The 18,168-nt window shown below is 37.4% G+C and overlaps 1 protein-coding gene across 1 annotated transcript in view; it reads right to left on the bottom strand.

Moving 5' to 3' along the window:
* Positions 1–17,873, bottom strand: part of adgrb1a (adhesion G protein-coupled receptor B1a) — a 289,509-nt gene extending 271,636 nt beyond the window's left edge. Inside the window, exons 1-4 of the mRNA XM_072259584.1 lie at positions 17,791–17,873; positions 11,267–11,368; positions 8,873–8,979; positions 245–439 (exon numbers count right to left, since the gene is read on the bottom strand). Coding sequence (XP_072115685.1) covers positions 245–439; positions 8,873–8,979; positions 11,267–11,330 — 366 coding nt within the window. The 5' untranslated portion in view covers positions 11,331–11,368; positions 17,791–17,873. The remainder of the gene's footprint in view (positions 1–244; positions 440–8,872; positions 8,980–11,266; positions 11,369–17,790) is intronic.
* Positions 17,874–18,168: the final 295 nt, after the last annotated feature.

Here is an 18,168-nt window from a genome sequence, read left to right as displayed (position 1 = left end):
TGAAAAGTTTGATGTGAATAGATTTCAAGCCTTATCTGCTATTTCATCCAATCATGACTAATCCATGTCTAATACCCATTTACCCTCCAGGACACCATAATACCTTCTCTGAGGTAACAGATTTATCATTTTCAACATAAAGCTACAGAGCTGGATTCAGTATTAGATTGCATAGAAATCAGAGCAAGTGAAAGGACTTTTATTTCATATCTTTTCAATAAATAATTTGTCACATTTTACCAACCTGGATATCTCCAGAGACAGGAGTGTAATAAGCCCTACGGAAGATTTCTGTCACATTCTTCAAAATGTCAAGTAAGGCTAGGATGTCTCCACTGTAGCTTGTTCCTCCCTCTGAAGTGTCTGCCAGCTTTCTTATAATTGCTGATACCCCGTCACCGATTAGCCCTCGCTGGGCCTTAGTTAGGTGTTCTCTTGTCTGCAGATTAAACAAACATGTTGTATAATGCACAAGACTGTGAAAATATGAGCAGATTCTGTGACATATAAACTGTTTTTATGCCTAACACCAATTTTTTTTGTGCTAAGTTCATTTATAAACTATGCTGGTAATAGCCATGATAATATCAAGGAGGATTATTGAGCAATCTAATCACAAGAACAAAAAAATACTTAAGTTGTACTTCAATGATATGGATATTTTTCATATTTGGATTTCTATTTTAAATTACTTAAATGGGCCATATGCTCACCAAATAACCCTTTTCAATTCTTTCAATTGCAAACATTTTTTCCTGTGTTATAAAAATAGAATATCAGTGGGCTGTGTATGAAATTAATTAATGACTTTGTGGACCGCCCTTGCTTAAGAAGCATTTATTAAACAAACATCTCACACTATCCAAATTGTCTCACAACAAGGCTCCAAGTCTCACCCTGTTTATTAGCAACAATACCCTTTATCAGCCATTTTATTTTTAAAGAAAATATTTATATAGAAAAATAGAATGTATATTTTAATTTAATTGTCACCAACTCCATTGCATAAGAAAGTGTTCCTCATTATTTTCCTACTCTCTGGAATTCTTGTGTAGAACCTTTTAGCTTGCTCCCTTTCCCCATTTTCTTCCCTTCCACTTTCACTGTATGTTTAGTAAAATCTTCCCAAGACATCTTAGCATTCTACTGGATAACTGCCTCTTCTTTTGGAAGATGTGCTGTGAAGATTCCTTGCATAAGTGAACTATTTAACTGCAAGTTACTGTGATTTGTTGGGGTCAGATTTGGAGAGGAACCTCATGAAAGTAACTCTACAAAAGTTGTGTGCAGCAAGAAGGTTCTTTGGCCAAGGTTGATTTCTGAGGCAATTTGTTTCAGATATTCAAACAGTCAGAAGTGTCTAGAGCATATTCTGGCTCTATTTCTGAACAGTGTCTTTGTTTTTTTTTAATAATTCACCTTCATCATCTTGGTAACCTTGACAGCAAATTGCTTTGCTTACAGTGCAAGTTCTTTGCTTCACATATCAACTATGGTAATTCACCGCACCAAATACATTTGTGTAGATCCTTACACTAGACCATCAATGTGCCAAATCCATACTGATGGAGCAACCCTCTTATAGTTTACAATCGTATCCGTCCTTCCTGCAAAGTTGTGATTGCAGGAATAAGTTGAATTACTGTGCTGCACTTCTATCAGGACTGGGAAAATCTGTGATCATGCCTCAGATCTTGAACAGAATACATCAGGGAACAACTAAAAACACCATTTTCTTATTATTTTTGGTGCATCTGGCTATAATTGATAAGGCATGCATTACTGCCCAACCCTAATTTCACTTGAGAAGATGGCAGTGGCTGATGGAGGAGGGCCATCTTCTTAAACAGCTCCAAATTTCTAGAGGAATACCCACATGATGGTGTTTGCTAGAGAGCTCCAGGATTTATGTACAGCAACAATAAAGAAACATTGTTATTGTTCCATGTTGGAATGGTGTACGACCTGAAGGGAAGACTGAGATAGTGATATCTGATGCACATGTATTTTATGACAGTAAATAACTGCAGCACATTTGTTACTGGCTCTGATAGTTTCCATTTTGTACCAGCGGTGGACAAAATTAATGTTAAAGGGAGTTGATGGGTTACCAAAATAAGTAGACTGCTCAATCCTAAGTGTTGTTAAGCTATTTGAGTGATGTTGGAGCTGTACATTTTCAGTCACGTGGAGTGTGTTCCACACATTCCTGGTTCATAGCTTGAAGAAGCTAGAAAGAATCTGAGATGTGATAAAGTGCACCAATCTCATAGAATACCCAGCTTCTGAGCAGTTGTTATAGTTATATATTTATGTGACTGGGCTTAGTTGCATTTCTGGTCAACAGGATGCTGCTGGTGATTGATTCAGAAATGACAGAGACAACAGATGCCAACAGGAATTGGCTCAACTCTTTCTCATTTGAGCTGATAGTTTTGTGGCACAGATGTTGTCACTTATCAGCTAGTGCCTGAACACTGCCTGGGCCTTGTAGCATTCGGGGATGGGCTGCTGCATTTGCTGAGGATTTGTGAATTGAAGTGATCGTTATCCAATCGTGAGTAAACATTCCCGCTTCTGACCTTATTATGCAAGGAAGGTCATTAATGAAGTAGTTGAAGCAGCTTGGACTTTGGACTCTGCCCTGAGGAACTCCTGGGGCTGGGGTGATCAGCTTTTAACAACTATTTTCAACACTGTACTCATCAGAATTCACACGCCCTGGAGTGGAACATGATTACTCTGAAGCTTGCACGTATATTTTCATTTTTCAGTCTTTTATAGTGTCGGCCATGCTTATTCCCAGATTACCTTTTGTTTTGATCAATACTTATGGGAATTGTGCAGCAGCAACCAATAAGGTTTCCATAGCACTTCACTTCACACAGGTGCTCATGGTTATCTGGAATGAGCTGCCAGACCAGGAGGCAAGAGGCAGATATAATTACAACATTGAAAAGGCATTTGGACAGCTATTTAAATGGGAAAAGTAATACAGAGAATACTGTGGATGATTCAGTGTGTGTTGTTTTAGATAGGAGCTATAAGGTGTACATATAAAACAAGCCACATTGAATCATCCACAGTATTCTCTGCATTACTTTCTGGTTCTTCATTGGTTGCTTTCCTCCCTTGCTAATGCCTGTTATTTCCAGCTCCGTTATCCTCACTCTGTCCTATTCCTTAGCACATGGTCAAACACAAGATTTGAAACATTCACTAAATCCCCTCAATGCTGCTTCACAGCACATCCATCTATTGTTTGGCCTACTGATGCTTCTCCCACCCTGACCTGGCTCCTGACCTTCCTTTTTCTTCAGTACCACAGAACTATTAATTGTCGTTTCTAGCAGCCGGATCTCTATCTGGAAACATCATAGCCTGGGATGGCAACTGATCATCTCCAAAACAATGCAAAATTGAAGAGTTGTGAAAACAGCCCCATCTCCCTACCATTGATTCTATTTATACCTCCTACTGCTTCGGGAATTCGGCAAAAATAATCAAGGACCCTTCCCAGCCGAGTCATTCTCTCTTCTCCCTCTTTCATCGAGCAGAAGATACAATAGCTTGAGAATAGTATCACCAGACTCAAGAATTACCTCTTTCTTGGTATTCTGAGACTATTGAACAAACCTGGTTTATGAGGAGGATGAAATCTTGGTTTCTCAGTCAAAGTTTTTCTTGTCAAACCCTTGCACCTTATTTGTCTGCCTGCGCTGCACTGGAACATTATAATCTGCATTCTATTATTTAGTTTTTTTTGTCTTTTGTACTGTCTCGATGCACTTATGTATGTAATGGATGGCATACAAAGAGAAACTTTCGACTGTGTCTCAGTACAATAATATAGTGATTGCCAATCACCTGCTGTCCAAGCATTAAGTGAGACGTTACTGAATTTTCAGATGATCTGACACTGCCGTCTTAGGGTAACAGAACAGTTCAAGGGTATTAAAGGTGGGATGTGAAAAAGGGAAAGAGATGAAAGAAAGGTAAAGGAGCAGATAGAGAGGCTGAGGGAACCAGGGCAGAAATAACATGTAGTTAGGAAAACAGGGGAAACTTAGGGGACAGGGGTCAAGTGAGAGCAATAAGAGAAATTGAAGAAAAAGTGGGAAAGGATGGAGGAATTACATAAAAAGGAGTGATATTAACCCCAGAATTAAGTGAAAGATGGGAATTACAGATGAGGGCAAAGATGGTCAAAAAGTAACAGTCGTGACATAAAAGGAAAAACAACAAGAAAGAAAGATGGGAACCATAGGCAGTGAAGGACCAGTAAAAATCAAGGGGAGAAAAGAAAACTTAGACAGAGACTTGTTAAGGCCAGCAGCTCTCACATCACAGGCATCCTGTGGCTTCTCTCCCACATAACACAAAATTAAATTAAGGTCGGTAATGTTGGCAGCATGAGCTTTTGTAAAAGATACAGATTACTTATTAAAGTTATACCCTGGACAACAGCACTTATTTATGTGAGTGTTTAGGTAATATTTTAATCTCTCTCTGGCTGCAGTCTAGCAACTGAAATTAAAAGATGATTTTTCAAAAAGAATGAATGCAAAGCAAAATTAAGTTCTGAAATAAATTTTAAGATTTGCAATTAAATTAGTTAGGCACTTATTTACTGTATAAAAGCATTTAACGTCTGATTTTAGTATTATGTTACTTTCTTCAAAGAAACCCCTTAAGGCATTACAAATTGTGTTAATGCCTTAGGCATTTTAACGATACTATGTTTAATTTAAATCAAAATATAAGCATATTAAAAATACGAGTTATTCAAAGAGCTATGACAATAATTGATTAATTGATATACAGAAATTAACAAGAAATATAAGGTCATAATGAACTCAGGAAGATTACAATTTCATAGAGTATTTCCAAATGGATGAATCTTAACTGACGTATTTTGGGCTCCCAGGAAATAATTTATGAATTCTACCACAGGCAGAAGCCAGAAAGATTTTCTTTGCTTTATTTCAATTAAATGAACACCATGATCCATTTCTGGGACGATAAGTATGGAAGGCAATATAAGCAATTTTCTATTTGCTACTTCAACCAATAAATTACGGCAATATTATCTAATTTCTTTCAAGCTTTTGACATGATTTAACAAATGCATCAGTTACAACTGTATCTTCACACTACCTAGTTTAGAAAATTAGTCAAATAGGTTGTGAATGAATATATTACTGTACAAGAGAATCACAGAAAGGTAGCAGCAGAGGAGAGTGCACTTGGCCCATCATTCATGCTGATTCTATTCAAAAGCAACTTATCTTACCCCACTCCTCCGCCTTCTCCCCATGGCTTTAGAAATTGACATGCGCGCGTGCGCACATACACACATAGACACACATATACACACACACACGCAAGCCTCTGTCTCTCATTTTTTGCATGCAAGGCATGGTCAGCCCAAACCAACCCCAAATGAATGGTTCAGGAACATGTATACCCAACCTGACACACATGGTCTGGTCTGATCTGATCAGGTTTGCTCGAGTGATTGATTTTAATCACTATCTGCCCTGTATCGCTTCTTCATGATTTTAAATAACTTGATCAGATTTCCTTACAATCTCCCCTATTCCAAGAACACCATCAGCTTCTCCAGTCTATCAGAGTAACTAGTCTAGTTTCCCTGGAGTTATTTTTGCAAACCCTTCTTCACCCTCACTCATACCCTTACATCTCTCAAAAGCATTAACACCCTGAACTGGACATAAATTTCATTTGTGACCAAACAGGTTCATCATGATTACTTTAAGATAAGATAAAACTTTATTTATACCGAAGGAAATTATTGTTGCAAAGTTGCTCAGTCAGAAATATATACTTTAAAATACAAAATGTAAGCGTTGTGGCATGAAAGAGAATACAATATGTGCACTGAAAAGTAATAGTTCAAAATACAGCTGTGCAATGAAACCATATATTTATATACTTAAAGAGGAGGAGTTGTAGAGTCATTTAGCCACAGGGCAGAAGGATCTCGTGTGGTGTTCTGTGTTGCACCTCGGTGGAATCAGCCTGTTACTGAAGGTGCTCCTCTGTTTGTCCTGTGCGTCATGGAGGGGACAAGAGGGATTGTCCATAATGCTCCATAGCTTCTGCAGCATCCTCCTTTCAGACACAAGCACGAGGGAATCCAGTTCCACCCCTAGAACAGAACCAGCCTTCCTGACGAGATTATCGATCTTCTTGGTGTCAGCTGCTCTCACCCTGACACCCCAGCAGACTACAGTGTAGAATAGAATGTTGGCCACCACTGAGTCATAGAACATCTGCAGCATAGTACTGCAGACACTGAATGACTTCTTTATGCCTCTGTTTATAAGAACATCATAAACTCCTCTGCAGTACAATAAACAATGGTTCATAACCATACAGCTCTGTCACATTTATTTTTTTGGCAATTCTTCTACTGCACTTTTACTTCAAGGACTCTGAAATTATAGACAAACCTATTTTTAGTGTGATATGTAACATTCTTGGGCATCAACATACACCCATAAGTCATCAAAAATTTCCATCAAATTTTTATTAAGATTATTTTGTATTTAAGATATTCATACTGACTTTCAAACTGTGTTCTTTTGTTCCCGCTTCTAAAAGATTCTCCACTATGGTAAACTATTTGGCCTGTGGTGTCAAGTTTATTCATTGAACAGCAGTGTAGCATCTACAGTATCTGCATTTCTCCAGTCCTCGGCCTTCCGCTGTGTGCAAGATTATAGCTAACACCACCACTTAGCAACTTCATATCCATTTGTGTAATTAATTCTGCTGAATGCTGTGTCATATTTCTAATCTCATCCCTGATGTCCAAATATGAAACTCTAACTTTCAACATGAAATCAGAAAATACACCTCTACTCATGAGTTTTCTTCAATTACTCAGAACGTCGTGGAACTTACTGAGGTTATTAAACTCTTCAGGCCTGTGTTACTTAATGCCAAAGTTGTCCAATTAGTCCCATTTCTCTTCCCTCACCACTTAGCCCTGAAATTTTCTCATTACTAGTACTGACCAGACTTTAAGCAAGATGCTCCAGATCAGCTTAAATTGCTATTGAACTTGAATGTGCATCCTCCAATAAATTACCTTTCACTGCTGTAAAGTGATTATATTTTCTTAATTGAAATCTTCCATGTTTTCCAGCATGTCTATCAAATCTCCTTTTCTCTTTTACACAAAGGAAAACAGCTTTAATTTCACTTGTCTTTTGGTGGAGCTGGAGTCCTCTATCCCTAGTATCCTTTCAGAACATCCTTCTGCACACTTGCCAAAGCTTTGACATCCTTTCTACAGTGTGAATCCCAGAAGTGCCACAGACTCCTCTGGAATCTAATCAGTATTTTATAAAGAATGCTTCTACACATCATCCCTAAATTTATAAAAGCAAGGATATCTTTAAAAATAACACTCTGCCATTTTTAAAGGGTCTCTGCTCTTTGATTTTGTGCCATTCAATTGACACTGCTTTCCTATATTCTTGTTATCCAATGAATCATCACACTGCAGATTTCATTAACAATGAGTCTATTCCTCTGGCTAACACATCACCACCCTCTTCAAAGTTTATTGCATTTTATGTCATTTCTACGTCATCTACAAACTTCGAAATTATGCCTTCCATACTCATCTAAGTCATAAATAGTTAATCAAGAAAGTACATTTAGTTGACATTACATTTTTGTCCACTCTGATAAATTGTTCTTCTATACTATTTTCTGCTATTTAACCAATAATGTAGCAGTTTTCTCATCCCATCCAATTATTTTTGTGCACAGCTTTATCAAAAACCCTTTCATAGTCTAGATACACATCCTCCTTCCAATATTCTCATTTACCTGCAACTTCACTCATCAAGCAAACTAATCACATAAGATTAACATAAGGTAAAAGCAAAGTACTGCAGACACTCTAAATCAACAATAAAAGCAGAGAATGATGGAAATGTTCAATACGTCAGTCAGCAAAGGCGAAGATAGAAATTCAAATCTAACGCCTCAGTTCATTGACAATAATAGGTTCAAAATAATGACAGGGCAAGGGAAAGCAGCTAAGGCAAGCAAAGAATAAAGTGAAATCTCTCAGTTAGATTTGGTATTTTAAGTCACTAAATGACAAGCTTTAATAAACAAGACAAAAGCACAATTGTCAAAAACAACCAACTTTTTTGATGACAGCAGCACCAGAACCAGCAGATGTTGTGCAAAAAAAGGTTATGATCCGAAATGGTTAAACACAGTTAATGGTTAAACAAAATTGAGGCCACCAGGTGTTAAGAGTCAAACTGAGACAGCAATAAAATAAATTTGAGTGCTTATCCTTCAGGTTTATTAATATTCTCTGATTAAAATTACCCATTTAAAAAGTGGCATTTTGTTAATATAAGTTTTAATTTGATAATACATTAGTACATGATCTTCTTTTTAAATTCTATCACACTGTAAAATAAATTCTTCATGGCTTCACAGTTTTTCTTTATTCTTCATTGTCAGTTGTGATTGATGTTGACTTTCTCGGCATTGATTGCCCGTCCTTAGTTGCCTTGGTGATAGGCCTTTCTCTGGCCTAGTTTAAAGTCAGTGCTGTTTACCTAGCATTGCAAAATCTCAAACTCTGAGCTACCTTGACTCTATTATTTTATTGAAGCTCTTATGAATGAGGATATTTAGTAAAACAACATGACAGAAAGAAAAATGGGAAAATAAAAATCTCATTTAAACACAGGACTTCAGAACAGGTAGAAAAGAAGAAACCTGTCACAGAGATATAGAAAAGAAATACCTTTACTGGTTAGACAATAGATTAAAATATACCTCACCTCAGAGTATAAGACAATGCACATACCTCAGTTTGCAACATCTGGTAGTCATTAGATACACATTTGGTAAAGCTTGGAGGTTCCCAAAAGGCGATTCCCTCATCATCTAGGAAACAATTTCTCAGGATTATTCCTGAGAACATCAAAATATTTAGTTGTGGTAATTTTCAATAACAGCATTTGGAAAAAAATACAAGTAACATTGATAATGAACAATTCTATTAACAAATATTTAAAGTCCTTCCTATTTACATGCAAGATTTAGTCCATCCATTAATAGGCTGATCCAGCCGAGAAGAAGATGAAACTTGGCAAGAATGTGTCAAAGGTCTGTACAATACACTCCAGGTTGTTAATTTAATCCTACATTGTCAAAGTAGTAGACTCTTAATTACTAATCTGAGATCTATTCTTTCTCCTAAGTAATGATTCAAGGGAAATTCAGCTCATTAATTTGAAATGAATAGCAGGTTTCTTCAGCTGGGAAGCAACATAAGCAACTAGGAAAAAATCATGATATAGCTTAGTCCTTGCATTGAGATCTAAAGATCCACGGGTTTATACATTATGGTCTTCTTTTCCTTTCCATTTTGTACTCAAAACTAAATGACCTTGATCTTTATGTTGCCCTTTGCTCCAATGTTTCTAAACTTAATTTTTTTCTGAATAAGTTATTTTGTGCCCTTTTGATTTACACGTGATTCGGATGGGATAATTTTGATTGTCTCATGATATATTTAGCAAATGGCATTCTGTTTTATTACGCTGTCAGATTTATGAAAAGGCTACAGATTTTTGACCTGAAATGTCAATAATTCTCTCCAACAACTTTAAATCCTTTCTCATTTCCAGATGCAACACACCCATGAGATACGTCACCACTGGTGCATTTCTATGAGGGTGATTAACATTTTAATCCCCTCTTAATGTGCAAGCACATCAAACATATTGAAATTTAGCATTGATATGTGGTATTCAAAAACACAGATGTTTGTCAAACAGAAGAAAATCTGCAGATGCTGAAAATCTAAGCAACACAAAATGCTGGAGGAACTCAGCAGGCCAGGCAACATCTATGGAAAAGATACAGTCGACATTTTGGGCCGCGACCCTTCAGCAGGATTGATTAATAAACTGAATGATAAGTATATAAAGGCCAAGCATTCAGAGGACACACCACAATTAATGGTACACTGATAATGTCTCCTAGTATAGTGATGAAATGTTTGCAAGAAAATTCCCAAGACTGGAGAACACCTCAGCCCAACCATCGACCACCTGAGCTACACATTTTCTGAATTATTTGAAACATACTTTTAATGTTCAGTAGGAGGTTAAATCTCTCAATCGCCATTAGGAGGGAATGAAGCACAGAGGTGAGTGCTTAGCCCCTTGCTCTACTTGCTTTACACTTATGACTACGTGACTAAGTACAGCTCCAACACCATATACAAGTTTACTGATGACACTACTGTTGTGGGCAGTATCAAAGGTGGTGATGAGTCAACGTACAGGAGGGAGATTGAAAACTCGGCTGAGTGGTGTTATAACAATAACTTATCACTCAATGTCAACAAGACCAAGAAACTGATTGTAGACTTCAGGAGAGGGAAACCAGAGGTCCATGAGCCAATACTCATTGGAAGATCAGAGGTGGAGAGGGTCAGTAACTTTACATTCCTTCCTGGATGTCACCATCTCAGAGGACAGGTCCTGGACCCATCAATATTTCAAAGAAAGCACACCAGTGCCTCCACTTTCTCAGGAGTCTGCGGAGATTCGGTATGTCATCAAAAAACCTTAACAAACTTTTATAGATGTATGATGGAAAGTGTACTGACTGGCTGCACTATGGCCTGGTATGGGAACACCAATGCCTTTGAGCAAAGTATCCTATAAAAGACAGTGGATTTGGCCCAGTACATCATGGGTAAAGCCCCCCAAGCATTGTTTACATCAACATGAAACATTGCCATAGAAAAGCAGCATCCATCATCAAAGATCCTCACCACCCAGGCCATGCTCTTTTCTTGCTGCTGCCATTAGGTAGATGGTACAAGTGCCTCAGGATTCACACCACCAGGTTCAAGAACAGTTACTACCCCTCAATCATCAGGCTCTTTAACAAAAAGGAATAACCATTGTATTTCTGATGTTCCCACAACCAATGGTCTCACTTTAAGGACTCTTTATCTTGTTATTTCATGCTCTCATTATTTATTGCTATTTATTTGTATTTGCATTTTTACAGTTTGTTGTTCATTGATCCTGTTTACAGTTACTGTCCTATAATTTCCTAAGTATCCCCACGGGAAAAAGAATCTCAGAAATGTATGTGGTGACATGTATGTACTCCGATAATAAATTTTACTTTGAACTTTGAAGTTTCTTCCCGGCTAACTCCTGCCGGCAGTAATTACCTGCAGCACTTGGAGGGCAGTTAACCACTGCAGATTCGCCTGCTGCTGTCTTTGTCCACACCATTGAGTTGTAATTTTCTTCCTGACAGTATTCATGAGGTTCTGAAGCAAAATGATTATGTCATGGTTAATGTGAATTCATTTTGATAAGCTCCAATATTAATATGTACCATACAGCAAAAGGAAAACAGAAAGATTCGATTGTTATTTAAGAAGAATCTCTCGATCTCAAAACCTAATGAATTTAAGTTTGATCAGAATATTGTTGAATATCATATCAACTGAATGTTCTAGATACTGTAAATCTGAAATAAAAAGAGAAAATGCTGAAAATACTCCATAGGTCAGGTGACAAAGGATGAAGTGGTAATCAGTTAATACTTGGAAATGTTAGAGATGAGCTAGCTGTGAGATGCAGAGCAAGGGCGAAAGGGGAGGATAAACAAAAAGTACAATGTGATTGCAGGAAAATGAATAATGAAATATGGGCAAATTTCACAGAGAATAGACCAACAATAGTAAGGTGGAACATACATAAGAACAATAGGATCATCGTATAAAATTGCAAAGCTATATTTCATTATGAGTTTTCATTAAAACCCTTCAAAAGGTGATGCCTCAAAAAGGCGGCATCCATCATTAAAGACCTCCATCACCCAGAACATGCCCTCTTCTCATTGCTACCATCAGGGAGGAAGTACAGGAGCCTGAAGACACACATTTAATATTTCATGAACAGCTTCTTCCCTTCCACCATCAAACCTCTGAACGGACAATGAACCCATGAATACTATCTCCATATTTTCCCTCTCTTTTTGCAGTACTTATTTAATTTTCTCTTTTACATGCACTTCTTATTGTAATTTATATTTTTTATTATGTATTACAATGTACTGCTGCACCAAACAACAAATTTCACAACATATGCCAGTGATGCTAAACCTGATTCTGAGAATGTTGAGTCTATAAGGCTGTAATATACATAATCATAAGATAAGGTGTTATTCCTCACAATCTGGTGGGATAGGTTTGCAAGTGAGATGTAGAATGATCCAAGCAAGATTAAATGAAACAGCATGATCATGGAAACTTGAGGCCATTTCTGTGCAATAATATTCCACAAAGTGATAGCTAAATCTGCTTTTCGTCTCCCTGACGTGCATTTTTCAGTGAAATGTTCATTGTGGGTGTGGTCACAAGACTGTGTCATGTGACCAGCTATCCCAGAGTATTTTACTGTATCATGTTTGCAGGATCAGGTGACAGTGAATAACAATATTAACCCAGAAAGTGAAATTTATAGAATCAGAGGTCGATTATGAAAAACTACCTGTCCTGTTTAGAACCATACCTAAGAAAATAGCTTGAATTTAATTTGAAACAATGAAAGATAGGCTCTTATTTGTACTCATTAAGACCTTTGGGATTAACACAACACAATTGAAGAACAGCAAACAACCACGCCAGTCAACCTTTGTGCCTTGTTGAACTTCCCAGCAGAATGTCAGTACCAAAGAAGTCATCAGAAACTTCTGTGACACATTGGCTTGGAAAAGTAGATGTCAACACATCAAAATTCACAGCAAATACAGGTTGGCAATAGAACAACAAATTTTAGAAATGACTTTGAGTAAGAATAATGCATGTGTAGATTATCTGCATGCTAATTCTGCAACATGATCAGTATGTTAATTTACGACAGAAACTCTTCTCAGATCTGTATTCACGAGAGAATGTATCAGAATGTTGAATATTCTCTGGGTATTGAGGAATGAAAGGAGATGTAGACATGGCAGTCATGGTGTTTACAAAAAACATGGTCCTTGATCGTCTGACCTTAATGCAATCAAAAATATTGCACCCAACACTGCCCATTTTGCTTTGGTGAAGCTGAGTGTGCATTTCTGTGCAACCTAATGTCAGCCAGAATATTTCCCTCGAACTGGTGCAGGCAACCCCAGTGCAATAAGATCAATACCAGAAGAGGTCACTGCACAAGGGTAAAGTATGTTTTAAGATGAGAGTGAGAAACCTTTTAGAGCAAACATTATAAGGAAAACAACACTTAACCCTTTGCCCAGCACACTGTAGCAGTAATTAATTAAAATTACTCTGTACAGAATATAGAGTCATAGAACACTACAGCACAGAAACAGGCCCATCTAGTCTGTGCTGAACTATTAATCTGCCTAGTCCGGACCTGGACCACTGCCCTCCATACTCCTCTCATCCGTGTACCTATCCAAATTTTTCTTAAATGTTGAAATTGGCCGCACATCCACCACTTACGCCGGCAATTTGTTCAACACCCTCATCACCCTTTGAGTGAATAAGCTCTCCCTCAAGTTCCCCTTAAATATTTCATCTTGCGTCCTTAACCTATAACCTCTAGTTGTAGTCTCACCCAACCTCAGTGCAAAAAGCCTGCTTGAATTTACCGTATCCAAACCCCTCATAGTTTTGACTATCTCTATCAAATCTCCCCTCAATCTCCGACGTTCTAGGGAATAAAGACCTAACCTGTTCAACCTTTCCCTCTACTCAGGTCCACAAATCTCAGCGACATCCTTGTAAATTTTCTCTGTCCTCTTTCAATCTTATTTTTATCATTCCTGTAGGTAGGTGACCAAAACCGCATGCAATACCCCAAATTAGGCCTCACCAACGTCTTATACAATTACAACATAACATCCCAAATACTGTACTCAGTACATTGATTTATGAAGGCCAATGTGCCCAAAACTTTCTTTACTATTCTATCTACCTGCATTCCACTTTCAAGGAATTATGGATCTGTATTCCCAAATCCCTCCGTCCTACCACATTCATTGCTACCGCTCACCATGTAAGATCTACTCTAGTTGGTCCTCCCAAAATGCAACACCTCACACTTGTTTGCATTAAATTCAATGTCATTGTTCAGCTTCCAGGTCCCACTGCAAGCTTTGATGGTTTTCCTCGCTGTCCACTACACCCCCAATCTCGGTGTCATCCACAAATTTGCTGATCCAGTTTACCACACTATCATCCACATTGATACAATATGTTGCATTTTTAACTTTTGCCTCCCGAAAAGGATACGAAGAAAATTTGTCAGTTGTTTCCAAAGATCTGTGATTACCACAGTAGGAAGACAAACCTCAGGCTTTAGCTTGTAATCGCTGTGCAGCAGCTTAATTTGAACATAAATGCCTTTAAGTTTATGAATCCAGATGCGATATAATGAACGTCTGGAATTAGCACAGTTGGAAAGGATGCCGAAATCTGATATAAGTTGTATACAATTTTTTTCTTTATAACATCAGTCCATCACCAGCCCGTCTCAGAGCCAATTAGATATCTTGCTCTGAATGTACTATAATTTTCATTAATTTTGTGCAATATTTATTTTCCCCTGAAGGCATGAGCAATTTCATAGGCAAGCACTCATATGGATGAATGGTTTAATGAATAGACTAAAAGATAGCAAACTTTTGGCCATGTTATGCCTGTCAGAATTCACTCATAATTAATATTTGGTTTGGTTATACCTGGATTAAGTTATTATCTGGTTGAGGATTAGCCAGAACCTTGTAGTTTCATTAGATTGAGATGATGACTTTTTACAATCAAAAGGATTGTATGAAAGCTGTGCACGTGTATTTTTGTTCTAGTATTTCGCACAATAAAATTCCACTTATCAGCCTGGCTTGGCATTGTTAAATATCTTGCTTGAATGTTCTATAATTTGCACTAAACTTGTCAAGATGTTTTTTCTTTTGCTTCTTTAAATATGTACAGGTAATATTAGGAACTGTAAAATAGACTACCTTTACTTCTGGAGAGGGTCTATTTTCTGATAGCCTGTTTATTTATACATTGTAGTATGTCCAGTTTGAATAACTCATTTTGCTGAAGAGTAAACTTTATTTCTAAGGTACCTTCAGCTAATTCCATGCATAGGCATTGTTAAGAAATAACAACACTGGCAGAGGGACTGTATCAAAAGCAGCAAATCAATTCAGTGAATTCTGTGTATTAACTGACATTCATCAAATAATTAATGAAAAGTTATGAAGTAAGATCCAGGTGCAACTCAAACTAGACATACTTAATCAGACTCAAAAAAATGGCAGATTCAATCCACAAAGCACCAAGTAATTGGCATCCCCAAGAAGTATACATCACGTCTGTTATTTTCTCATTGCATTTAGGGAGATTTTCAGAGCATGCTTAATCACATTCACTGTAGGTTTTAGATTATTGAGGGAACAATATGATATTGTATTCTAAATTGAGAGACAGTATGAAATTTACAGGAAATAATCTGTAAGTATTGAACAGAGAAAGGTGGCATTTCATTTCATTCATTTCTGAATAGGAAAGTGGGGAGGATTCCATCAAACTCTATACTTATAGGTGGCAGTGTTTCTTTTTGGGAAATCGAAAGATGAGTTACCTACTGCAAAAAAAACACTGTCTATGGCCTACATTTTGAACCAGTGAATATTTGTGTCCGCTCAGGCTGTGACTGCTGTCAGAGGCAAAACAGGCATTCTTGCTACACACAGGATGTTACCTTGAAAATTCTAATGTACTTAAGGGTTAGGACACATACACTGAGCAGCTGGAGATGCTCAGAATTCACAGCTTTCTAACCTTGCATGGGTTAATTTATTTAATTGGAAAATATCATTCTCCCTTCAGGACTTTTATATTGTTTTTTAATATAATTATCCCAAATTCTACTTTCCATGGCTTCCATTTATAAAATCAAATTGCTTGACAACCATTTACTGCTGCAATGGTCACAGAGGCACTGTCTGCTTGTTGCTAGGTAACATGGCCTGTGGTTAATTTGGGTGCAAGTGTCAGCAACTTGATAATTGCATCTCCCAGCAGTAACCGTCAGCAACTATTAGAAGAACATGGTGAGCTGAAAGTCATCAGTGCTTTGAATGTCTCAATATTGTGTTCTATTCAGAGCTCTCTATTAATGATACTAGTTATTCAGCTTTATTCAAGTTCTGCCTCCTTCAAAAATGAACCATGTTATGTTTTCATGTATACTTTGACCCTTACGGGTTGCTGTCAAGCTTCCCCGTGTGTTACGTACTGAACGTAAGCTGGGTAGTTGACTTTTAAGTAAAATAAACAGCTGCACGTTTGTTCTGCACTTCTCTATCTCTTGTATGTGTTATTGATGGGCACCCGGCTTTCCAGAACCACAAACATGCTCATTCACTGCTCTATATTAATGATACAAGCTATTCAGCTTCATTCATTATCTGTCTCCTTCAAAAACAAATCTCCTAAATGAAAGGCATTTAGAGTAAACTGCCCCCCAAGTCTTCTCTCCTAGCAGTTTCAATTTTAAAATAACTGCTCAGACAATCCATGCCAACTTTCATGCCTTTTTCTTCATTGCTTCCTTTTTTAAAAAAATAAATACCGAATAGATACAGAGTCACAGGACAAATACAACAGTGAAAGTCACACGAACTCAGCTGTTGGCAAAAAAATTCACAACTAATTGACCTGCCCTCTTGTAACCTCAGGTTACTGTCTATTTTCTCTGCATCACTTAAGCAACATGTTTAATGCAATAGTTTTCACTTCAATCAATCCATGCGGCAAAATATTTTAACAGCTAACCCTACACTCATCCCAAAGAATGCTACATGGATTCATCAGTGCAAAAATAGGCCATTCAGGCTCTTAAATCCGTGCTGGTGCATGTGCTCCAGGAGAATCTTTCCCATCCTACTTCATCTCATGTTGCCATATTTTCATTTGTTCTTTTCTCCCTCACGTGCCTATTTGATTTGACTTTAGCATGTTCTGCAATTTCCATCATTATCCGAGTGAGTACACTTTTCCAAATTTCTCACTGCTTTTTAGTGATTATACCTTTGCTTACATATGTATTTATTTGCTCTAGCTTTGGTCTTCCAAGGAAGAAAACAAATTTGCTGCATGTATCCACTGAACTCTTTAAGCCCTTGCAAAATATTCAAGATCTTCTTTGAAGTCAACTCCTAGTCATAGCATAGAGCCATACTGTTGTAGCATCATAATGGTCATAAGGACACAGAAGACAGAAAATTGGCCCTACAACCCCCTACAGCTCTGACATCATGCACCACTCACACAAATCCTATATCAAATAAACATTTAAAAGTTATACAGAAGTGTTTTCTATATGAAGTAATGTTATTTCACAGTTTTATTTACTTAGTGACAGTTGAATGAAACAACCACTCTACATTCTTATTTCTGAAGAAAATCCAGTTTGTTCTCCTGAGCGTTAATTATCTTTCACTTAAGATCGTAAATAACATCCCCGCTGAACCTTCTGTTTTGTTTGATGAAGAAAATACTGCTTGACCTCATGTTTCTAACAATCCTGTTTTTACACAAGTATCATCTGCTGCATTCTTTCAGTTTCTGAATCATTGGTTTATTGCACATTACCACACTTACTGCCCATTCATTACTCCTGTTTTGGATAACCTGTTCTGTATTGAGACAAAGACAATGTTTACCTGGACATTTCTTGTCATTGCACAGTCGATACTCCTCTTGAGGTCCTTCACACTGTAGCCCTCCATAAAATGGTCCGTAGCAGGCCCTCACTCGAAGCTGTGTTCCGCCATCACAACTTTTGGTGCAAGGTTCCCAATTGGTCCATTTTTGCCACTTTCCATCCACTACAAAACAAGACATTAATGTAGAAAATGGTCTTCAGTTAACCTGGTACATCTGATGCACTGGTTACCAGGAGTTTGAGGTATAGAACATTCCTGTATCAAGCACCATCTACAAAATATAACCTGTGATAATATAGTTATATTCTACAAGAACAACAAGAAAGAGTTTACAGTTTGAAATAAAGAGTACCCACAGTGATGGTTTAGAATTCC

Source organism: Mobula birostris, chromosome 1 (genome assembly GCF_030028105.1).
Source record: "Mobula birostris isolate sMobBir1 chromosome 1, sMobBir1.hap1, whole genome shotgun sequence".
In the NCBI taxonomy this organism is placed as follows: Eukaryota; Metazoa; Chordata; class Chondrichthyes; order Myliobatiformes; family Myliobatidae; genus Mobula; species Mobula birostris.
The sequence above is the reverse complement of the archived record's forward strand: the minus strand, read 5'-3'. Positions and strand labels throughout refer to the sequence as shown.